This window comes from Panthera uncia, chromosome A2 (assembly GCF_023721935.1).
Source record: "Panthera uncia isolate 11264 chromosome A2, Puncia_PCG_1.0, whole genome shotgun sequence".
In the NCBI taxonomy this organism is placed as follows: Eukaryota; Metazoa; Chordata; class Mammalia; order Carnivora; family Felidae; genus Panthera; species Panthera uncia.
Window position 1 is genome coordinate 155,796,330 of NC_064816.1, and position 24,816 is coordinate 155,821,145.

General features: G+C 41.2%; 1 protein-coding gene across 7 annotated transcripts in view; it reads left to right on the top strand.

Moving 5' to 3' along the window:
• The window catches only part of CUL1 (cullin 1), a 105,450-nt gene that overhangs the window by 55,758 nt on the left and 24,876 nt on the right, over positions 1-24,816 (top strand). For all 7 annotated transcript variants that reach the window (XM_049643064.1, XM_049643061.1, XM_049643060.1 and 4 more), the window contains 7 exons: positions 7,354-7,528; positions 9,662-9,829; positions 13,455-13,505; positions 13,716-13,806; positions 14,995-15,158; positions 20,581-20,743; positions 21,609-21,739. In XM_049643064.1, the coding sequence (XP_049499021.1) occupies positions 7,354-7,528; positions 9,662-9,829; positions 13,455-13,505; positions 13,716-13,806; positions 14,995-15,158; positions 20,581-20,743; positions 21,609-21,739 (943 nt within the window). The remainder of the gene's footprint in view (positions 1-7,353; positions 7,529-9,661; positions 9,830-13,454; positions 13,506-13,715; positions 13,807-14,994; positions 15,159-20,580; positions 20,744-21,608; positions 21,740-24,816) is intronic.

The window sequence follows — 24,816 nt, forward strand, 5'->3', positions numbered from 1 at the left end:
AGAGATTACTTAAATAAATAAAAAAAATAATAAAGGCCAAGCAGATACATCAACTTTTATCTTCATGCCCAATAGCATGAAGCTTAGTATGCGTAGAATAGCATATTAGATGCTATTCTTTTAGGTTCCTTTTTTACTTGTGTCTTTTTAACATATTTTCATATGGCTCTATGAATATACCAGTTAGTGATTCTAAGGTTTTGGGTTTTGTTGTTGTTGTTGCTGTTGTTTGTTTGTTTTTTAAGTGCTTCATCCCGTGGGTGGCACAGGACCGTCGTTGGTCGGGTGTCAGTCACGACACAGTGGTCATTACCTGCACCTGTGCAAACTTGACTATCCCCTGTTCTGTCAGCATTAAGGACCTTTTGAAGAATTTGCCCTGAAAAAACCTTTTAATACAAGTAAGCTCAGGACCTAAACTTCCAAAGTGGGTGGGAGCAGATGAGCAGGAAATGCTTAGTTCCTCTGTGACCAGAAGCTCACGGGCAGTACTCACGCCCTTGGTGCTCACGGAGCACGGTGACAGGTGGAAAACACAGCCCTCCTTGACAAGGGGCTTAAAGATGCAGCGGAGTGAGACTGCGTAAAACCTCCGAGGAGTGTCTTAACCATTTAACTTTTCTTTACTTACAAAGAGTGTTAGGATAAATCTGTTTGAGTGTAAACGACTAATCTTTAAGTAAACCTAAAAATTCCATCGAAGGATGTTGTATTTTAACTGGTAGCATTTTCTTAGTGGTACTTAAAGTAACGATACGTATTATGATTGGTGTCTTAGATGAAATTTGGTCAATACATCACAGGTTTTATAGCCACTCTATGTTCTTCGACATTGTTAAAAGCTGCGTACCGTATCCTCAGATGAATCTAACAGGGTATTTACCTAATTCCCTATGTTTGCCATATAGATTGTTACAAGGTTTTTGCCACTGTGAGCAATGCTGTGATAGTTTGTTAGCTAAGTATTTTTATAATTTTGTGATAATTTCCCCATGATAAATGCATATAGTTGTTGTATCAAAAGGAATGTGCTTTAAGGCTTTTGAATATTTCTAAATTTTATTCCAGAAAAAATCCTAACTGTGTACTCTCTGACCCCCAATGGATAGAAGCTCCCATTTTCCTGCACTTTGGCTATCATTGGGCTTCATTGTTTCTTTAAAGACCTTTGTTAATTTAATAACTGGGAGATGAATATACTGCCACGAGACAGAAGTCAGTCCGAACGAGGTAACCTAAGAAGTTCCCCGGAACCAAACACCTAGAACTGTGTGCTTGGTAAAAAGTATGAGCCTCTGTGTGGAAGCAGGAGGATATGATATGGGGAGGGGTGCGCTGGAGGACAGAGGCCACGCAGAAAAGGAGACAAAGCCTTGTGCCTGGGCGAGGAGGGAGAGAGCTGCCGTTTCCATGGAGATCTTTAGTGACAGGGTGAACTGGAAAAATGACGGACTTTCTCTCCCACGGAGGCAACTAGAAAGTAGTTTGAGATAAGTTCTGGGTGTGAGGGGGGTGGGGAACGTATGTCCTGAGAATTTGTTACCTTCGGCGTGTTTGGGGTTGGAGTTTGTATTACCACCTTTGGGGGGAGGATTTCCCCAAGCTGGGAAATTAATACAAAGACCCCACTAAAAATGAGCTGAAAAAAAGTTACCAAGCAGAGGAGAGATCCCACCAGAACAAGTCAGCACATAGAACGAACAGCAGAATGAGAGCCTCAAGAATGTCAAAGAAAAGGATCTTTAGAGTGTGCCCCTAAGTGTGAAAAATGGTTACATCAAAGAAACAAAAATACTGCGGAACAAAATAGAAATAAGACAGACTTTAAGAAGAAACTGGGAAACTCTACAGATGTAAACTAAGATGTTTAGAAGTAAACAGCAAATTTGACACTGTTGAAAGAATCACTTAACCAGATGATAAATCAAGAAAAATTAGGAAGTTTGAACAAAGAACATGAAAATGTCCAACATACATGTAGTAGAAAATAGGGGAACAAATATTTGAAGAGTTGACAACCCAAGAATTTTCTACAATTAGTGAAAGGCAAAGTATGCATATCAGATTTTAAGGGTAACCAAATAAAATATGTAACTCCAGAGCGATGTAAGAACTACAGTGGAATAAGGAAGCCATCAACCTGGTAAAAGAAAAAGGAGAAAACAAAAGCAAAGAAAATAGAAAATAAAATTTTTTAAAAAAATAATCAAAATAAGATGGTAAAAAATAATCCAAATAGCAATGTATAAAACAGTATATAACAGTGTATTTATATTTGGGTTTTATAATAAAACCAAATTTATCCATTGGAGACCATCAAACTCCCATTTTTTTAAGAGCGCGTTTTGCTGTGGTTTGCAGTGGACGTAAAAGTAGAAAAGTAAAGAGATGGAACCGGTGTACTTGGGGTAAATTCTAACCAGAGAGGGGAATAACCATCCTAACATCCGGTCCAGTGGATTTCCTCAGGCACTATTGTGAGGAGGAAACATGGTTACTTCCTACTAATAACAAGACCAAGGGACCAGGAATATAATTCAAAAGTTTATATACTTGTTAACAGGGCCTCAAAATATAGGACCGATATTTTAGAGAGGTATAAGAGAAACTGACAAATCTATAATTAGGAAGATTTCCATTAAAAATTCTCAGTAATTAATACCCAGAATTGACCAGCTTACTCTAATGGGATCTTATATCCATTAGAGAATGGACGTTCTTTTCAGGCAAATGTAAAGAAAATCACATATTCAGCTGTAGGTCTCATCACGTTTTAAAGAAACTATCAAGGGGCGCCTGGGTGGCTCAGTCGGTTAAGTGTCCGACTTCGGCTCAGGTCACGATCTCGCGGTATGTGAGTTCGAGCCCCGCGTCGGGCTCTGTGCTGACGGCTCAGAGCCTGGAGCCTGTTTCAGATTCTGTGTCTCCCTCTCTCTCTGACCTTCCCCCATTCATGCTCTGTCTCTCTCTGTCTCAAAAATAAATAAATGTTAAAAAAAAATTTTTTTTAAAAGAAACTATCAAAAAGATAATATTCTCTGATTAATTCTAAAGTGAAATTAAGAGGTTTTTAAAAAAGATTTTTTAAAAGTACCCTTTGGAAATAAAATTTAACTTTTTTTTTTTTAATGTTTATTTCTTTTGAGAGAGAGCGAGCATGAGCTGAGGAGGGAGACAGATTCCAAAGCAGACTCCAGGCTCTGAGCTGTCAGCACAGAGCCCGATGAGGGGCTCGAACCCACAAACCGCAAGATTGTGGTGTGAGCCAAAATCAGACACTTAACCGACTGAGCTACCCAGGTGCCCTAAATTAACTCTTAAGAGAACTATTAATGAAAAAAGAATATGCAGCTGAATGTAAGGGAAACCCAATACGGATCAGACTTAGGTGATGCAGCCTGAGTGGTGTGGAGAAGAAAATCTGTAGTTTTAAATGCTTACATTAAAACAAAGAGGAAAGGTTACAAAGCCAATAGACCAAAACGAGAATTTCTAGGAGGAGAACAATTATAAAAGAGGTACGTGAAAAAGAACAGAATGAATAAACAATGAAATAAAGATAAACAGAAATAAGTCCCAAACTGGTTCTCTGCAGAATTAATCATAAAAATATTTAAAATAAATACAAGACCTGGGGCGCCTGGGTGGCGCAGTCGGTTAAGCGTCCGACTTCAGCCAGGTCACGATCTCGCGGTCCGTGAGTTCGAGCCCCGCGTCAGGCTCTGGGCTGATGGCTCGGAGCCTGGAGCCTGTTTCCGATTCTGTGTCTCCCTCTCTCTCTGCCCCTCCCCCGTTCATGCTCTGTCTCTCTCTGTCCCAAAAATAAATAAAAAAAAAAATGTTGAAAAAAAAAATTTTTTTTTAAAAAAATAAAAAAAAAAAAAATAAAATAAAATAAATAAAATAAAATAAATACAAGACCTCACAGAAACAACAGGTTTTTTAAAAGAACCAATTGACAACTGGACAGTGTACTTGAAAAATTCACTTGAAATGGGCAGTTTTCTAAAAGCAGCAATACCTACGGTGGGGAAAGAATAGACCATGTAAAATACATGGTTTGTGAACCATTGTGTATCCATGCAGACAAATATAAAATTACATTTCTTCCTCATACACAGTTTTACTTCAGGAAGATGAGAAATCTCAATGTGAAATCAGGTGAAGAAAATAATGCACTAGAATTCGTGCCTTGGGAGAGAAGATTTCCTAAATAAAAATTAAAGCATAAGCCATAAAAGAAAATTTGTATAAATTTGATGATGACAAATTAAGAATTTCTCTTTACATAATGCTTTCCATTAAAAGAAGTTAGGCTGCAAACTCCAAGAATGTAAGAATTGCAATATATGATGATACAGTAGGGATTTTCACAATGAAAAACTGCCAGGTCAAAAAGACAGCTCGGTATTAGTCCGTAATACTTACTGTGGGCTTACATTTTAAAAAATGTTTTCCAGGCAAAATTCACATACTGCAAAGTGCACAGATCTTAAGTGGATAGTTTGAATTCTTTTTGACAGGCATATACGCTCAGGTAAACCATACCCTAATCAAGAATACAGAAAGTTCCCTGGAGCACCTGTTGGTCAGTCTTTGCCCTTCAAGGAAAAGGAAGTCACTCTTGATTTCTATCACCATAGAAATAATTTTCCCTGTTTTAGAACTTCATATAAGTAAAACCATACATATCTGGCTTTTTTCCTTCAACATGTTTTTAAGACTGATTCATGGTGTATCAGTACAGTAGTTCATTAAACTGCTGAATAGTAGTCTACTCTGTACATACACCATGATTTCTACAAGAAACTGCCAGGGGCACCTGGGTGGCTCGGTCAGTTGAGCATCTAAGTGTTGATTTCGCCTCACTTGTGAGATCGAGCCCTGCAACTGGGCTCTGTGCTGAGAGCGCAGAACCTACCTGGGATTCTCTCTCCTCTCCCTCCCTGTCCTTCCTCCAACTCAGGCGCGTGCGCACTCTCTCTCAAAATAAACATTTAAAAAAACAAAAGATTTTTCCGAAGTGATTATGTATTTCACTGTCATCATCAGTGTCTGAACAAACTCTTTTTTTTAAAAGATTGTGAAGGATATGACGTAATATACAGAAGAGAACGTGAAAATTATAAACTCGGGAGAATCTTCGCCTCGCTGTAGTCAGAGAAATGCGTATTAACACCGTGGCGACCCGCAGTACAAATGTGTGGAAGAGGCTGTCGGCTGTTAAACAGCACTGGTGGCTGTCTGGTGACAGCACATCTGACAACAGGTGGTGAAGTTTATGATGGACCCCTTTCTCCCATCACCTGCCAGTTCTGTAGTGTGAGAAGCTCAAACCTGTATGTATGCAAGAGAACTTAATAGTACTATTCTTTGCAGCTTTGTTGGAACTACCAAAACCTGGACCTCAACCAAAGTGATTGTTCGTAGGGTCCATCAACAAGAAAACGGAGGACGTACTGTAAGGGCTAAGCTGTATCTAAAACTTGAAAACATACGGAATGGTAATTTCAGGTACAGTGTTACAGTAAGATATAAAAACATTCGTAGGAAGTGCTGTGCACCACATCATGGGGTATTTGCCCCTAGGGAAAGCAGAAGGAAGGGAGACACTGGGGAGCAGTACAAAGCAGGTCTCTTGCAGAATCTGTACTATATTTAATTTCCTAAAAAGTTGAGGGAGGTGTAGCTGGAATGAGACCATGGGAGTAGGAGATTTGTCCAAACTGCATCATCAGTTTATAAGAGTTCATTGTATGTTATAAACTGTGATTCCCTGTACATTTGAAACGTTTAATGAAGTGATTGGTTGTTTTAAGGCAGAGTTCTTTGATTACTGAAGCTAAAGATTTTTTTTCAGCTTTTTAACCACTAATACGTATTTCTTTCAGCTTTGGGATTTTCTGTTGGTATGCTCTCCCCATGTTTCTGTGGAGGTTAACTTTTTCACGTTTTTAATTCTCTTAATTGATTAAAGATAATTAACTCGTTAAAGATCTCTTTTACTAAGATATTTTCAGAATCTCAGATTAAGTGCTTAGATGACTTTGCTTAGAAAAGCCTTCTCCAATCTGAGATCAGGAAACAGTTCATGGGTATTTTCTTTGTTTTATGGTTTAGGTTTGTATATTTTAAGTCTTAACCCTTCTGTGTCGTGTATTTTGGAGTATGGAATGTGTTTTGAAATCACCTCTGTCTTTACGCACTAACCTGAAACAGGCCAGAATTTATTGTCTTAATGATTTTTCTTTCTGAGTCCATGTTGTCTGTTAGTTTTATCCAAGTGGTAATACGTGCAGATGAACTGAAATCTGAACTGAAATCGTATGAAAGGTTGTATAACAAAGTAGCGTGGTTCTCTGCCTTCCCCGCCTCCCAGTCCTCAGCAGCTCCCTCCAGCTGTTTCAGACTTCCACTGTCTATCCTGTGACTTACGCAGCTCCCTCCCTGTCAGTACTGCGCACGCGTGCTGCACATCTGTGATTGATCAATTTTAGACATTTGTGACTTCCTGTGATAAGAGGTTTCTTGCACTGCCATTTCTTCTGCTTTTTGTCCTTCGTCCACAAAGTAGCTTTGTTTACATTCGTTTATGAATAATTTTAAAATAAAGCTTTAGTTATTTTGATATTTATAATACATGCTTCTAGAAATATAGCTAGGCATCAAAATAGACTCTGGTTATAGCTTTTTGTTTTTCTTGAAGGAGATAATTACTTTTTTTTCTCTTGTATGGAACCTTTGTACTGATTGCCAGTTCTTTTCATGCCTTCTGAAGGACAGTTTCCCACAAGGTCAGTCACATTACGTGATCTTAGAAGGTCCTGTGTTTCCTTGGTGACCTTCCTCAGAACATTCCTTCATTCGCAGCAGGCTGGTCCCTGGGCCTGCTGACAGGCTTGTAAGTGGGGCTGGCTGATGTCTAGCTTCATTGCTGTGGTGGATGGGGTCTTATTTTCACTGTAGTTTTGGTTTTTTTTGTTTTTTTTTTTTGTTTTTGTTTTTTGTTTTTGTTTTTTTTTTTTACTATTTATTTTTGAGAGACACAGCATGGGCAGGGGAGGGGCAGAGTGAGAGGGAGACACAGAATTGAAATAGACTCCAGGCTCTGAGCTGTCAGCCCAGAGCCCAACGCGGGGCTTGAACTCAGAAACCATGAGATCATGACCTGAGCCAAAGTCGGACGCTTAACCGACTGAGCCGCCCAGGCGCCCCCTTCACTGTTGTGTTAACAGACTTTTGTTGATGTATTGTAAGCATATTGGTATGAACATATTTTCTTTAAAAATATTTCGGTATTAATCACTGTTGGCATTGATGATGCATGTTGATTTCCTTAACTTTTCTCCCAAGTCACGTTTATAACTACTGCACGAGTGTTCACCAGTCAAACCAGGCCCGAGGGGCTGGCGTCCCTCCCTCCAAATCGAAAAAGGGTCAGACGCCTGGGGGAGCTCAGTTTGTTGGCTTGGAATTATACAAACGACTTAAAGAATTTTTGAAGAATTACTTGACAAATCTTCTTAAGGTAAGACGTTGTACGTGTATACTTATACTTTTTATAATAGAATGTAAAAGAAAATAGAATACGATAGAATACAATTTACAATAGAATGTAAAAGATGATTCTAACTTGATTGAATGCTAAATCTCTCACTGTTATTTGTTCATTGTTTTCGGCATTGATGTTTGCATGAAGCTATTTTGCTCTTGCTTAGTCTTTTACCTATTACGAAGATGAAGCTTTCCTAAGCTATATTCTGTTTTTTAATTTGTTAAATTAGAAGGCTTTGATAGCTTTATATCCCATTAGTACTTTTCCTTAAATCACTAATCATTTTGTATTTGGTTGTTAGAAATTAACGGACCTTTTCACTTCGAGCATCTAATTATGAATTCAGATCACCTGTGTTGTATTTTGACCCCAGTGTGTTGTTTTGTCTAAAAATGTACAAATGATCGTAAGGTTATCTAACCTTTGGTAATCACGTTTTTCCACTGTGACCTCCTTTTGCACATGGTCATGTAGTGTATTTCAGAGCTACGATGAAATCGTGCCCTTGGCTAGGATGGGTTTCTCTGCGAACATCCATGGCCTTCGAGTATGGTTCCTCCTGCTCTGAGCCGTTGCTCGGACGATGATAGTTTTTCCCCTTCATCTTCTGCCTCTTCCTTCCTCAGTCTCCATCCTCTGTAGGAAAGGCAGTGTGAGGCCTGCCTTCCATCCAGCCACAGGATGGGCAAGTGCTCCTTCATCTGGTGCTACACATGTCACATAGAGTGAGTGAAGACATCTATACTCTCGACCCTGGGAAGTCTGTGCTCTGTGTATATGCTTTAAAGATTTTTTGTTTACACAGACATTATGCAAAATTTTCAGCCTGCTTCAAAATTGTTTTTCTTAATCTATTTCACAAGGCAATTGGAAACTTAATATCATTCTAACAGACCATAGTTGACTGACCACAAATTGTGACTAAGATAGCATGATTTTCATGTTTCCTAAACCGTGTGTTTCGTAGAGTTTTGCTGAAACCGCTGTGTCCTTCTGTTTATTCAGAACACTTTGTAAAGTGAACACTGGAATTGATTATTCTTCAGCATTAAAGTGAGGAACAGGAGTATATTGTGTTGTATGAAAGTATTGGGAGCTGTGCTCTATCAGTGATATCTTTGCATTTTGGAAAAGGTCCTGTGCTATAAGCCAGAGTGGCAAACCTTTACGTTTGATAGTTCATTTCTTACTGAAATTTAAGTGAGCAAAAATCTGGTTGTATCAAGATCTGGTCAGATTTTCCTGTGGCTTATGGGCTCACTTGTGTGCCACGTGTTTGTGGGGCCTCAGTTCTGAGGTTGACGACACTGAGGCAGGGCAAGCGGGTGGCCTTCCCAGGCCCTCGGTTCATGGCAGGGCTGCATCCCTCGTTTGTCACCTCTGTGCTTTCTTGCTGCAGCGTATTTCAGGGACACTGAAGTGGAATATGCAGTTTTTAAGGAGGCAGATTTACCTTGTGGATGTCATTAATACCGGAGGAAAAAAATCTCCGGTTGATCCTTCACATAACAATTTGTGGTTTACCTTGTGGAAATCTGGGTCAAAATAATTTTGGTGAATGCACATTTTCCCCTTGAGATCTCGTTAAAGAAGAAATATTGTACCGTTACACTTATTTTTACAGAAATGCAACAGATTAGTGTAAAAACTATTAATTTATAGTTTTTAAGTAAATTTAATGAAGGAAGCAGATACATTAAAAAATCGAGTAGTATTGGCCCTGTGGTCTAAATTGCTAATAGGACATTTTAATTAACTTTAACTGAAAAATATCAAAAACGGGGCTGATTTTGAGGTAAATTCTTTATTCCCTTCATTCTAAAAGTTGAAGGTACTTCGTATGAGTGTATATGATACATAATATTCCACCGTGGAAAGTTTCCATTTTGAAAGAATTTTCATTAAAATTCTCTCTATAGTCTGTTCCTCACAAGCTATATTCTTATGAGAATTGGTGTTAATGAGCATGTTTTTGTATACAAAATAAAAAGCTCATCTAAAACCGAACACATGGATGTATTTTTAAAGCCGTAGGTTTGTTTTAGTGAACTTTTAATTTATCATGTGACAAATTAGTCCTTAAAGCTTGGGTTCACTTGTTTTTAGGATGGAGAAGATTTGATGGATGAGAGTGTACTGAAGTTCTACACTCAACAATGGGAGGATTATCGATTTTCCAGCAAAGTGCTGAATGGAATTTGTGCCTACCTCAATAGACATTGGGTTCGCCGTGAATGTGACGAGGGACGGAAAGGAATATATGAAATCTATTCTGTAAGATTTTTTTAAATACCTTTCATGTGTGTGCTTTCTTAGTGCTGCCTCATCTGTCAGTAGGGGGAGCTAGGCGAGTAGTGAAGCTGTTTTCAGACCCGGAGGCTAATTTCCTTTGCTTTAATTTATCGACAGATGACTCTTAAATATTTTGTGGCAGGAAAGGATGAGTAAATTGGAGTTCTGAAATACAGCCTCCACACTTCTGCATTTACTGATAAGTTTCTTCCGCAGTTCCTTGACCAGCCGTCCAGTCTAGCCTGGAACTGTCCCACTTGTCGCGCTGGGCATCCCACGTGCTGGCTGTGTCAGGCAGATCCAGTCCCGAGCCGGGGACCCGGGCCTCCCAGATCAGCCCTCGTGGCCTCTGTGGTTTGGGAAGCTGTTTAGGGAGAGGACCGTGTGGTGAGATGCCCTGCCCTCTCTCTTTACAAAATAATACGATACTGACAGAGCTGAAAGTTGAAGGTTCTTTTTAGACGGCATGAAAATAAGATTGTGAAAAGGCAGAAGTCGAGTGACTGAATCACTTTCATTAATATGTTTCTTAGTTCCATTGGTTTTCAAGGTGTGGTCCCCAAACCTGCCACATCATGGACACCTGGGAACTTGTTAGCAATGCGCATTACTGGGCCCCAGCCTCAACTTACTAGAAACCCTGGAGGTGGGGGTCAGCAGACTGTTGGAGTCCCTTGAGAGGACTGTGATGTCCAGTCAGCTTTGGGGACTGATGTCGTAGACCAGTGGAGGGGAAGGACTCAACAGAAGGCCTGTCTGTTCGGAACGGGCTATCAGATGCACAGACTGTCCTCTTCTTGAACCAGTGATGTGAACATGTTAAGTTCTGCATAATGAGATTATCTCCATCTCCCAGAATGCTGGTATATTAGCAGTACTTTATTGCTTTATTTTGGACAGATTTAATAAAAGGAAAATGTAATGTATCATAGATTCATGACAAACTAGTATCATTTATATATATCCTATATATGTGATACGTATAATGAACAAAACTTTGTGGATTTAGTATTTTGAGTTGAGCCTTTTGTACTTTCCTTTTTCTTTTCCACTCACAAATGCTTTCTTTATGAATCGGCATGATTTGGGTGATTTCTTCTTGGATGCACCTTGACGTAAAACACCACACGAACCCTGCAGTAATGTCACAGACTCCTAAAAATCGTTACACCTGAACTTTTTGTGTGCTATATTCAAGAACAGAGAAAATAGAAAGAAGTTCAAATATACTTCGTAGGCTACGATTTTCAGTTTCTATTTTTTATTTACTTTGAAAATTCATACCTTCTACATCCTTAAATACTGTCTGTAGTAACCGTTTGGAAATACAATATGCAGCCGTAAGTTTTAGCAAAGGCCAGTGAATACCCCTGTCTAGAAACAGTATTTCCTCTGTGTGCTCTTCAGTGAGCCTGTTGAATTCATAAAGTTCAAGCATCAGTTGACACAGAGGAACAGTTGGGCACAGTGATCTCTCATTGTATTTTCCAGGAGTTCCAGAAGGTGGGGATGCTTTGTTGCACAATATAAAGTTTTACCTTTTTTTTCCTAATAATCCTTTCTTCCTTTTTAATTATAGAAAGTTGTTGTTTTCCTTTCATGTCCACCAGAGGACGTAAATTGATTTCATTATTGATACATTAAAGTGATGGAGCAAGATTTTTTTCCTGGACTCCGTTCCTTATTCGTCTGAACTTTGTCTGGTGTACATTTGGCCTTGCTTTCTTATCTTGGCATCCCTGCTTCCTTTCTTCCTTCAAAGTGACAAGTTATCCAGAGTCAAATTAGACTTGCCTAAGGCTGTCTTGATTTAGAACAATGTTTGGAAAAAAGTTATTTTTAAAGGTGTAGTATATCTTTACTAGAAGTTCATGGCCATGGCATTGCATTTTCCCTCCTTACTCTTGCTTTAAAGAAGTCTAAGACTCGAGGCGGCAGAATTTGCACAGGGAAAATCGTCCCAGGCTTGCCTTTCTGCTGAAAAATGAGGCTCTTCCCTTCTAACATCTTCTTGGACATCATAGTTTCTAATTCTGAAATCTTATTTTTATGGAAACATTACATGAGTATGTATTGTTCATGCTTAATTAAAAAGTAGTTATCTCTTAGAATTAAATCTTGTCTTTTGCAACAACATGGATGGAGCCAGACAGTGTAATGCTAAAGCGAGATAAGTCAGAGAAAGACCAATATCCTACAGTCTCACTCGTATGTGGAATTTATGAAACAAAACAAATGAACCAAGAAAAAGAGACAAACCAAAAAACAGACTGTTAACTCTAGGGAACAGGCTGATGGTTCCCAGAGGGGAGGTGGGCCGGGGCAGGGCTGAAATGGGTGAAGGGGATTGAGAGTCCACTTACAGCGATGAGCACCAGGTCACGCATAGAATTGTTAGACACGTGAAACTGGTATAACACTGTTAACTGCACTGGAATTCAAAAAAAGTTTTTAATTTTTTAATCTTTATTTTTTGAGAGAGAGAGAGACAGAACGCAAGCAGGGGAGGGGCAGAGAGAGAGGGAGACACAGAATCTGAAGCAGGTTCCGGGCTCCGAGCTGTCAACACAGAGACCGACGTGGGGCTCGAACTCACAAACCACGAGATGATGACCTGAGCCGAAGTCTCGGACACTTAACTGAGCTACCCAGGCGCCCCCCAAACTTTTTGAATAATAAATAAACGAATTTAAAAAATAGTCTTCTCTTAAATATTGCTTTTCATGTTGCCTTTGTTTTGTGTGTGGTAGGAACATTACTCAGGGTTTATTGCATAAATTAAATTATACATAATCTTCTCTGAAATACATCTTACATCAACCTAGTCTTATCTGTGGTTAAATTTAGGAAAAATAAGACTGAAAGCATTTATGTCTAAGCGAGTTCCTCACCAGTTTACGTTTGAATATTGAATTGTTAAAAATTTGAATTTTACTCTGAATACTACCTCTCTCAATAAACAGCTGAAAATCATTTATGAATTATAACCGTTCCCCTTGGGGGAGCATTTTTATAGTGATTTTCTGGCATAACTTCTGTGGAAAGTTTTAGAAATGGATCAAAGACTCCAACACACATGAGTGCAAGTAAAATGGGAAATCTGAGCAATTCCTATACAATGAACCACGTCTATTTAAAGTGTGCAGTTTGGTACGTTTCCAGCCGTGTGCATCCATGCAACACAAATCACCACAACTAAGATACACAACATGCTGAATTTTTATCATCTGTTACTTAATTTATCGAGTATTAGGAAACTATGATAGCTGGAATTATCTTCATTTAGATGAAAAATTAAATTTGGGCCAGGAAACAGTGTTAGAGGTTGACTCCACTGACACCCTGTAAGCTGATACGTTTGGTCTCCTAAAATCCAGGTTTTCTTTGTGTCTGAATTATTAAAATGGGAGCTGATAAGTGGCTGTATTTCGAAACCTCCTGAAGTTGCTAACTCGAGCATCTCTGATGTCGTCATGATAGGTTTTTACCCAGTTATAATCTAGAAATACTGATAGATGAGATTCAGGCTGATTCCTATGACTTCAGTCTTAGAAAAACGTGGTAAAAGTGTAGACCTCTTACACTTCTCCTTTTTCTTTTCATCCAGCTTGCGTTGGTGACTTGGAGAGATTGTCTGTTCAGGCCATTGAATAAACAGGTACGCACTTGTGTGAGAGTGTGCGTGTTGTCCTGTTAAAACCCCCTTACAGATTTCATTTCTTAGGCGTTGTCTCCTCACAGCTGTAGAATGCCCTAAGAGTATCTGTCACCTTGCATTGTGTAATGTTCTCAGAGTCCAAGAGATGTGTGGTAATATACGTGCTGTAGTCTGTAATCTACAGGTCTTTTCCCTTTATCCTTCCTAAAGGTAACAAATGCTGTTTTAAAACTGATTGAAAAGGAAAGAAACGGTGAAACCATCAACACAAGACTGATAAGTGGAGTTGTACAGTCTTACGGTAAACCATTTCCCTTTCACCTACTCAGAGTTTTCGTGTCAAATGACAATCCTAACCGTGTCCTGACAGATTCGTTGACAGATATTTTAGCTGTTGTGAAAATATTGTTTGCATGTACAAGGGCCCTCAAAAAACTCTCTTTAAGTGAGTGTGATTCTGTTTGATTTTACCCCTCACAAAAATTGTTTGATCTTTGTTTCTCATGGGACTTTTGAGGAATTCGACATTTGAATTATTTTCTGCTCTCATACTGCTGAATGACTGGATATATAATATGACGGAGTGTCATTAATGGAGTGGGAAGAGGACCAGAGACCTGGGTCAGCCTGAAAAGTTGAGATTGAGCAACTGATGAGCTAATGCAATGTTTGGAAAACTTCAGTGGCCTCGTGTTTCTCTGAAAGTTTACATTTAGTCCTTGTGGGGAGGCAGGTGAAATCAGTGAAGGTGATTAAGAGATAAACCTGTAGTTACAAAAGAAATGTCATGGGGGGTGTAAGGTACAGCATAGGGAATGTAGGCGATAATACAGTAACTTTTTAAGGTGATAGGTGGTGGCCGTACTTCACTGTGGGTATCATTTTGTCATATTCACAAATATCAAATCCCTGTGACGACCTCCTGGAACTGATAGGCTACGTCAGCTACACTTCAATTAGAAATAAATGTCGTGTTGGGACACTTGGGTGGCTCTGTCGGTTAAGCATCTAACTTCGGTTCTCGTCTTGATCTCGCGGTCTGTGGGTTCGAGCCCCGTGTCGGGCTCTGTGCTGACAGCTCAGAGCCTGGAGCCTGCTTCGGATTCTGTGTCTCCCTCGCTCTCTGCCCCTCCCACACTCGCTCGCATACATTCTCTCTCTCCTTCTCTCTCTCTCTCTCAAAAATAAACGTTTAGAAAAAAGAAATGTCATGTTTAATAAGTTTTTTAAGTGAACTTCATGATAACTTTGAAGCATGCTTGGCCACGGGTCAGAATTACTTCCTTTTATGTCTTGGATTTTATTTCTTTTTTCTTTCATTGAAGGCGTGTACTTTAGTGCACGCCTGTGAATAGCAGGCTTACCTTATGTCCTGCCATTTTCCATTTACCTTTTAAACGTAACTTAAGCTGAATGTTACTCATGGGTATGTTGGGTAAAATGTGACAAAAACTAGGGTAATTGAAATACAGTTCCTATCTGTTTCTAGTGGAGTTGGGGCTGAATGAAGACGACGCCTTTGCCAAGGGCCCTACGCTGACAGTGTATAAAGAGTCCTTTGAATCTCAGTTTTTGGCCGACACGGAGAGATTTTATACCAGAGAGAGCACTGAATTCTTGCAGCAGAACCCAGTGACTGAGTATATGAAAAAGGTACGCTTACATACGGCGCATACAGTAGGCTTCGGCTAACACGGTTCTCGCCGCTGCAGTGGGTTATTCTCTTTGACGTGCACAGCTCTTTCCACAGATCATGTCTTGGGCAGTGTTCCCCTGCAGTGTCCGTAGCCCGTACAGATGCTTCTCCCCGCCCACCAAGGAGCTTTCATAATAACTTCATCTGACCGTCGCGGCTCCGTGTTCTCTCCAGGGCTCTGAGGATCTAACTGTCAGAGCTGTGTGGCTTCTGTGTTTTGAACTTGCTCTCCTAGCATGGGTGGCTGTAGCTAATGGAAGCCACAGGCTTCAGTCAATGAGAAGATAAGTTTCGAAGTACCAGCTGTTGCTAGGTTTGCAAACTTTGCTGTTTTCCCTTCTGAACTGTTCCCTAACGGTCTCCGGTACAGCCTTCAAGTTTACAGTAGAGGAGATCGGGCTGAAACCACAGGATCTAAGATTGGTCACAAACTGTACTGTAAGTCTTTTTCAGTACTGAGTGATGTTCCAGCGAAGTTCTGGTGTAATTTTTTTGGTTCTCTTTCTCGGGAATACAGGTGTCCCGGACTTTTCTCCGTGAGGAGTGACCTAGGTTAGGAATCAGCACACCTGTTCTGTAAAGGGGCACAGGGCAAATATTTGCGCCCCACGTGGTCTGGCAGCTGTTCAGCTCTGCCATTGAGGGAAGAGCAGCCATGGCAACACGTAAGCAGATGCGTGCGGCTGTGTTCCAGTAAAATGTGACTTAGAGGCAGGATTTGGCCCGTAGGCTATAGTTTGCTGACCCCTGAGCGAGACATCCAAGGACATCTCCAGGGAGGCTGGGCCGACCGTGCCTCATCTCTGCTTTGCCCTTTATTCTCTGTTGGCCGGGAGAGGAGGGGACCGCACAGCCACTCAGGGCAGGTGCTGTGATGGAGGTAGCCGGTCAGCCCCCCAGGGCAGCAGTGTGAGCAGTGTGCCTCTCTAGGCACACAGCCCCGCCCAGTGTCTGTGACATTCTGGGTGCCTTTTCCCCTAGGACGTCGTGGTTGTCAGTGGGCTTGAGAAGTGTGCGGTTGAAAGTCCTTGACGAACAGATTTCTGACATCTCAAAACCTGACAGAAATGGAAGTCTTCAGAAATACTATCCTTGGAACAGTATTAGCTCTTTGTGTCTATCTGTGGGTTAAGTTAGCTTTTTGGTGTGCCGACCCGGGACCTAACCAGCTCATTCTGAGTGTCGGTCGCCTGACAAATGAACTTACGGAGCAGAATCTGTTTTCAGTCTTAGCATCGCCTGTTATTGTGGGTTTTTCGTTTGGCAGTGTCGTTTTCATGATCACATCTCTTCTCGACTCTCCTGCATCTGGTGATTCTTTTAAAAGTGGGGTCTTTTCTCAGGGTGCACATCGGCAAGAGCGACGCTGGGTTCCCGTCACCTCCGTTATCCACCCCCGGGAAGGTGGTGGTGACACGACGGGGTCTGCTCTTCAGGCCAGAGACTTGAGCGCCCCCACAGCGGGGAAGTCTCATTTTTAGGTCAGGCCTGGAACCGAAGGCAGCTTGAGGAGCAGAGATTTCCAGTGTGAGCCCTGCCTTTGGGGCTGCAGCATGCTTCCTGTGCCCCGGTGCTCTTCGAGGGGGTTCCTTCCTACGGGGGTTACAGGTTGGGCCCGGATCCAGTTGGATCTTACCAAACATGACTTCCCTCACATTCTGGAAGTCCATAACATAGAGGATCTATGAGCATAAAATTGCAATTTAGCTGTATGAACAATTCTACCTAGAGCCTTGGGCTGCAAATGTCATTTTAAATCCCTATTCAGTCATTTCCTGGGGAGTTGACCTAACCTTTCTGGTCCTCAGTCCGTCCCTCCTTCCCTCCCTCCCTTCCCTCCCTTCCCTCCCTTCCCTCCCTCCCCTCCCCTCCCTCCCCTCCCTCCCCTCCCTCTCTCCCTCCCTCCCTCCCTTCTGCCCATCCATTTATTTTTGAGAGCAAGAGAATCCAAAGCATATATTCAAGCTCTGACAGTGCAGAACCTGATGTGGGGCTTCATCTCATGAACCGTGAGATCATGACCTGAACCGAAATTAAGAGTGGACCCTTAACTGAGCCACCCAGGGGCCCCTGGTCCTCAGCTTCTTCATCTGTAAAATGAGGGTAATAAGTTTTAGTTTGTTTTTAAGGCTTTATCTTACTATTATTATTATTTTAAAATTTACTCAGTTTTGAGAGACAGAGTGAGTGGGGGAGGGGCAGAGAGAGGGAGACACAATCTGAGGCAGACTCCAGGCTCCGTGCTGTCAGCACAGAGCCGGACACGGGGCTCAAACTCACGGACTGTGAGATCATAACCTGAGCTGAAGTCAGACACTTAACCTACTGAGCCGCCCAGGTGCCCCAGGTCCTCAGTTTCTTCATCTGTAAAATGGGGGTAATAATTTTTTGTTTGTTTTTAAGATTTTATTTTTAACTAATCTCTACACCCAACATGGAGCTTGAACTCACAACCCCAAGATCAAGAGTCACATGCTCCACCAACTGAGCCACCCAGGTATCACGTAATAATTTTTATTTTGTAATACATATATGTTTGGTGCCTGGCAGATAGTAAGCATGATATGAGCATTCATCATTCAGAACCTCCAGTAGATGCCTGAGAATATGCAAAACCAGAGGATAAAAAGTGGCACGTTTTATTCAATAACTTCAGGGGAAATTTTGTTTATATTAAAACAGTCTGTCAGGAAATAATATACAAAACTCCTGAGCAATATTGAGATAAAGCATGAACCTTTAAAAAATACTCTGCTTTTAGCCACTAGTTTGGGCTAGGTCTGCAAATTCCCTGAGGGGTCTACGTTCCCTTTTCTGTGATTTGAGGGATATTTTAGCGGAAACATTTGAGAATCTTCAGTAGGGATGGCTTTGATGAATTAACGACCCAAAGCCACATTAGGGTTTTTAACACATCCTGCTGTCTCATGTGATTGAGACTCATGTGAGCTACAAAAGATTTGTTGACTGTTCTAGGTTACTGATGTCAGATGTTCAGTATTCCATTAATTTCCTTTTTTGGCAGGGAGTGGGCCCACTTTTCCTTTTGTTTTTCCTGCGGAACCCATCCTAGTAGAATTAACAGGGACGGTCTTTAATTGCTTCGCTTTATTTAGTCATTTTGAACTTGGTCCTGGAGGCGCCTGGGTGGCTCAGTCAGTTAAGCATCCGACTCTTGATAGTAGCCCAAGTCATGATCTCACGGTCCTGGGATCGAGCCCTGAGTTGGGCTCAGAACAGAGTGCGGAGCCTGCTTGGGATTCCCTCCGTCCCTCCCTCCCTCTGTCTGTCTCTCTGTCTCTCTGTGTGTGTCTCTCTCTCTCTCTCTCTCTCTCTCTCTCTCTCTCTCTCTCTGCCTTTCCCCCACTTGTGCTCTTGTGCTTTCAAAATAAATAAATTTTTTAAAAAATTGAATTTGATCCTGGTGTTCTGGACAGTGATGGTCAAGAGCTTACTTGACCTAGAATCCACAAACCTGATGACACAACACTGGATACTTTGGTTTCTTTATATTTAAAACAAGCTATTACTGAGGCCCCTCTGTCCTTTAATGTTTTTTAGTCACTCAGGGGCCAGTTTACTCTCTCCTTCCTTCTCGGCCCCTGTGGGAGGGTCCTGTGGCAGAATGCTGCCCCTACCACAGTGCCTGAGTTGGAAAGCCACTGTGACCCCCCCCCCTCCCCCCAGAGAATGAGTCAGCAGTCCCACCAAGGCTGTACCTTTCATCTGGGCAGGGGTAAAAGTTTGTTTTAGGAGAAAGCAGAGTTTGAAACAGGAGTTTCTGCTGCCCAAGGTGATTTACGTCCTTCTAGGAAACAGGTATAACTTCAAACAGAAAAAGAAGTGCTTTTTGGTTTGCATGTCCTGTATTTTACTATATCGCTTGCATTCTTGAGGCTTAGTGAGTATCAGATCTGAAGCAGTACGCGCTTAACGTAGAACTTCTCAGTTAAAGCACAAATGATCCCGTATGATTTAAAATAACTTCATAATCAGAGAATATATACACATTAATTGTAGGCTTTTTGGAAAATACAAGGAACATAAACCTGCAAGCTTGGAACACTATGTATATAAAACCAGATAGGAATAATTCTGTAGGTTTTTTGGTAACTTGTCCCCCCCCCCCCCAACTAATTTGTTACATTAACATATTTTATTGTTACCTATTTTACTGGATAATAGTATTCCATTAGCCAAATATGCTATGCTTTCATTACTTCCTACCAGAAACTTGAGGTTTTTCATATGTCTTCTCTTATAAATTGTTCCTTTTCCTTTCATGTTTTTTTTATTTGGATGAACTTAACTAATTTTTTCAGGGATCATTCTGTGTCGAGGACCTTGACATTTTGATAAATACTCCAGATAATTTCCAGGTTTATTTTGTTGTTCACATTTGACCATTTGGAATGTGTAATAAGGTTCTGACTTCTGTTGGTTAAATAACCGTTTCATTGTTAGTAATTCTTGACCGCATAAATCCCGCCTGCATTTTTTGTTTCTTGGCTCTTGAGTGTTTATTCTTCCAGTTGAATTTTTATAGATTTCTCCCAAATTATACCGAATCTAAAATCATTTTGGAAAGTAGGGCACTTTTACAATACTAAGTATAGTATTTCTCTTTCTCACCTGATTAATTTGAGATTATCATTGAAATTTCGTCATTGCTTTGATAACTTAGTGGTTCCTCGGTGATACTTTATACCACACATATTTCTGTTGATACACTGTAAAATATATGGACTTCTATTTATTTTCCTGCTCTGTTAGATTACATCTTTGTTTTCCTCTCTTCCTTGAAGGGAATGGTAAGAAATCGAAATGCATAAATAATCCAGTAGTTACAGAGGTATATACTCAATGGTCGGCAAGAGAAGGCCATGATATTTTTCCTTAAAATTTGTTTAAAAGTCTGATTACTAATAATTCTTTCCATGTGGTCATTTCAGGGAATATATTCATGTGACTCTTGACTTCAGGTGGCTTTCAATCAAAAATAGGGGTTCTGAACATGGTGTCCACGGATAAGAGAGGGTCCATAGGTGTCTCAGAGTGTAGAATAGGGATATTGCCCCCAGAAGGTGAAAAGCCACTTACCTGAAGGACGAAAGTTGACGTGAACACATCTGAACTAACAAAGATAATCTTGTGAAGTCATTTGAAAAGGAGCTAGAGGTGGAAATCTCTATGCAGAGAAATGCAGAGAAAATGGAGCATGTCAGTGACCACTTAAACATGGTTGGCATTCACCTAACGTCACAGGACCCCTTCCCTTTTCTCTTAATGTATTGGAGCTTGTGAATTTAATTTGCCACTATTCGTGTAGCAGTTCTTTAGAAGTGAATCCAGACGGTTCACTCGAATTCATTCCTGCAGGCAGAGGCCCGTCTGCTCGAGGAACAACGAAGAGTCCAGGTGTACCTTCACGAAAGCACACAAGATGAACTAGCAAGGAAGTGTGAGCAAGTGCTCATTGAAAAACACCTGGAGATTTTCCACACAGAATTCCAGAATTTGTTGGATGCTGACAAAAATGAAGGTGAGCCACTCACACTCCCTCCAGACCTGGGTTTCTCACGATCTGCAGTTTTGAGGTTGGTTGAAACTCTAGAGTCAGAGCTAACAGCATCACCAACAGCCGGTTTTGAAGAGATTAGTGCGCGGTCAGCCTGGTTGTGCACTGATTTCAGAGCTCTGTGGAGTGTTGTGGGGAGGACTTTGGGAGAAGAACATCTTTTCAGTCGGCGTTCTTTGGAGGGTTACTCGTCCCGTATACTCTGGCATTGACTGACGCTACCCCTGACTTGTCCTTGACTGTTTTTCTTCTGAAAATTCTTCAAGATGAGAAGGCTAGTATTTTGTGAAAGCATTTCTCTTACCCTTCAGGTTTTACTGGGAGATGCAAGGAGCTCAATGAAAGATTGATGTTTGGGTTCAGAAGTTTTCTCTTTGGCCTTCATAAATTAACCATATGCCATTCGAAGAATTCGGGGGCCCTTTTGTGACTCGTTTGTATAGTTGGGATAGATACTCAAATACTCTTTAAACGTATTCGTCTTTTAAAATCAGTACATGAGTGCCTGTCATGTATCTAGCATAAATAATCTCTCGGTCTTGAGAATTTGAGGAAGTATCTGATGCAGCTTCTGATAAAAAGACTTTTTCTGTTGTTAGATGTTTCTCATAGTAAAGGGAAAAATAAACTTTCATGAGAGGACGGTTTCGTTGTTACTTTCAGCTAACTACATGTATACAATTCAGTTACAATTAAAACGATGATGATTTCGATCAAAAAACACCATTTTATGTCAGGGCATCTGGGATCACAGTATACGTACATACTTGGCGGAATGGATATGCAAAGTTTGTTTCAGTGCATAAGACGTGGCACCTTCTTCTTTCAGATTTGGGGCGCATGTATAATCTCGTATCTAGAATCCAGGATGGCCTAGGAGAATTGAAAAAACTTCTAGAGACACACATCCATAATCAGGGTCTCGCAGCCATTGAAAAGTGTGGAGAAGCTGCTCTAAATGTAAGTACCGTTCCTGAGAGTAGTCGGACTTCACCGTTTCCGCACACGAGCTGCAGGTGCGTGTCGTAGGCTTGCGTTGACCAGTCCAGGTGGTCAGGTTTTCCCCAGAACTCTCGTGAGGAACCTTGGTTTGGTGTTTTAATGTAGAAGGTTGATAGGCCTCTTTGCTTAGGAAGTTTCTCCACAAACTCTTCTCGGGCACTTTTTAGGCATTGAGGATGTCATTTCTTGATTTTTTCTCCCCTTTCATTTCTTCTCACGCTTCCATTCCTTGCACTAGAAGAGCAAAGATCTTCCATAGAATGAACAGGCCCAAGCCTCCTAGACATGTGGCTCTGGCAGCCACAGACCACAGGCTGCACCTGTTGGTGACTTGATCTGAGGGCGACCCTCCAGCGGAAGGTAACAGGGCTGTTTGCCCTGGATAGGCCCTGTAATGTGTAGCATTTCTCATGATCCTCGCCGCTACCACCCCAAGGAGGCTCATGGAATATTCCTGCTAGCTGAGCTATGATTCAGGTGATAATTTTACATAGGGAATACCTCGTATTTCTAAAAGATGGGTAAGTTGTCATAGGGTTTTGGCCCTGTCGTGAACTTCAATTTTGATAGTGTTTTGGAGAACTAATGAAGAAGAAAAGCTTCTAGAACATGGTTCTTATATCTAAATCAGAAAACTCTCTGATTTTATCGTTTGATGTTATTTTTGACAGTACTGTCTTTATACATTTTTTAAAGTCTTCATTTCCCTGTTAACTTTGCAAGGTTCCTTTTAAAGTTTATTTATTTTGAGAGAGAGCATGCATGCGCGTGTGAGCAAGGGAGGGGTGGAGAGAGACAATCCCAGGCAGCCTCCATGCTGTCAGCGCAGAGGCAGATGCAGGGCTCGATCCCATGAACCGTGAGATCACGACCTAAGCCGAAACCAAGAGTCCGATGCTTAACCAACTGAGCCACCCAGGTGCCCCTGCAAGATTCCTTGTAATTATGGGGTTGCTGCCTCCCTTTTGGCACATCCATGAATTATTAAAGGGATAGATGTAAACCCCTTCCTTTAGGTTGATAAAATAATTAATTTTACACTTCCGAGACGGAAGGGAACTGGCTTGATGGTGGGTGTTGTGAAGGAGATCTCCAGGTGTCAGTAGAAGCCTTAGTGTGATGTCCCAGTGTCGGGACATATTGTCACCTGGCACGACTGAGTCACATCCCTGACGGTCCTCCTGGGTTCACATCCCAACCCCACTTGTGGGACCTTGCTGCTGACATGGTTTTTCCTGTCTGTCAGTTGGGTTTTTGGTTTTTGGTTTTTGGTTTTTTTTAATGGAATGGTGATGATGGCTGCCTCATAGGGTTTTTGCAAACACATGATCCTTGTGAGGTGCTTATTGTATCTGGGAACATAAGTGCTAAGTGCTCCGCAGTGATGACAGTTTTATTTAAGTTCAAAAACTCATTTAACAATCATCCTTCCATCTTGATGACCTTTCTTATTTCCAAACTAAATGTTCCCTTTTAAAGGGCCTGAGACACATACACACACATACATGTGGCTCAGGAGCGGCCAGCTTGATGAAGGTCGCTTTTCAGCCACAGTGTCTGGTGTTTCCACCGTGGTTAATTCAAAACTCAATTGAGCCATATGAGCAGCAGAGCCAAGTAAATGACTTCCTTTCCTTGAAATGAGTTAAGTGGTGGGGAGTCTGTTATTTGGTCAGACGCAGGTTGGGAGAGCGGCCGTGTGAGGCAGAGTTGGCTTTTTTTTTTTTAAATTTATTTTTTAATCTGTTTATTTTGAGAGAGAGACAGAGCATGAGCAGGGGAGGGGCAGAGAGAGAGGGAGACACAGAATCCCAAGCAGGCTCCAGGCCCTGAGCTGTCAGCACAGAGCCCAACCCGGGGCTTGAACCCATGAACTGTGAGATCGTGACCTGAGCCAAAGTCGGAGGCTCAACCGACTGAGCCACCCAGGCACCCCTAGAATTGGCTTTTTGACGTGAACCATTGTGAATCACGTCTGTGCTGTGAGAGGCCCACAGCGGTCCATGGTGTAGATGAACGCAGTTAGATAATTTTCACGGGAATGGATGGGGCATTACTTCTGATATCCACCTTTTCCAAACCAAAGTAAGGTCCTAACTGAGGAAATAATCGCGCTATAATTCTAAGTACTGCTGTTCTTTTTGATACGATCCCCTGCCAATTGACTTGGTCAGTGAATCTCAAATCTGGCATTTACTTTTTCATGGCCAGTTAAAGCAAAAGTGTAGTTTCTAAGTAAAATTGTTTCTTTATGTGGGGAACCTTCATCTGTCAGCAATAAACAGCACAAATAAACCATGCTTACCAGCAGTTATATTTTACTGGAAATTAAACTGTTATAAAAAAATGTTTTTAAGTTTGTTTTGGGAGAAAGAGAGAGCATGCTTGCCCTCACACAGGCCTGGGAGGAGCAGAGACAGAGATAATCACAAGCAGTCTCTGCACTGACAGTGTGGGGCTCAAACCGAACAAACCCTGAGATCATGACCTGAGCCAGAATCAAGAGTCAGACGCTTAACCGACTTGAGCCGCCCAGGCGCCCCAGAAATTAAACTTTTAAATAATCCTTTTATTACTTGAACATAAGCCAGTGATTCGCATGAACTTAAAAAACAAACAAGGTTTTCCTCTGTGGAGAATAATCTATATAGCTTGATAAATTTAGGACATCTGCTTTAACTTTCAGAAGTCAGACATTTCTTTTTTTAAATACATCATTGATCATAAAATAATGTGAATAATTATAATTATTTCCATAAGAACTATTTTTATATTGAACTCGTGAAACTGGTTTTCCAAGTTATTCTTGTGAAGAAAATTGTTTCTTGAGGATAGCAGATACATTCTCTGTTTTCTGCAGGAGTGTTTCCTCAATTTCCATTTTATTCTTTTATTTCTTAAGTTTCAGTTGAACTCATGAGGTTGCAGTGCCATCTAAGTGGTGCCTGAGTTTCCTGCAGAAACTTCCCCAGCCTGCCGCCCTTAGTCAGCAATGAGGGAAAGCCCGCAAAGCTTGAAGAAGGTCACACAACAGC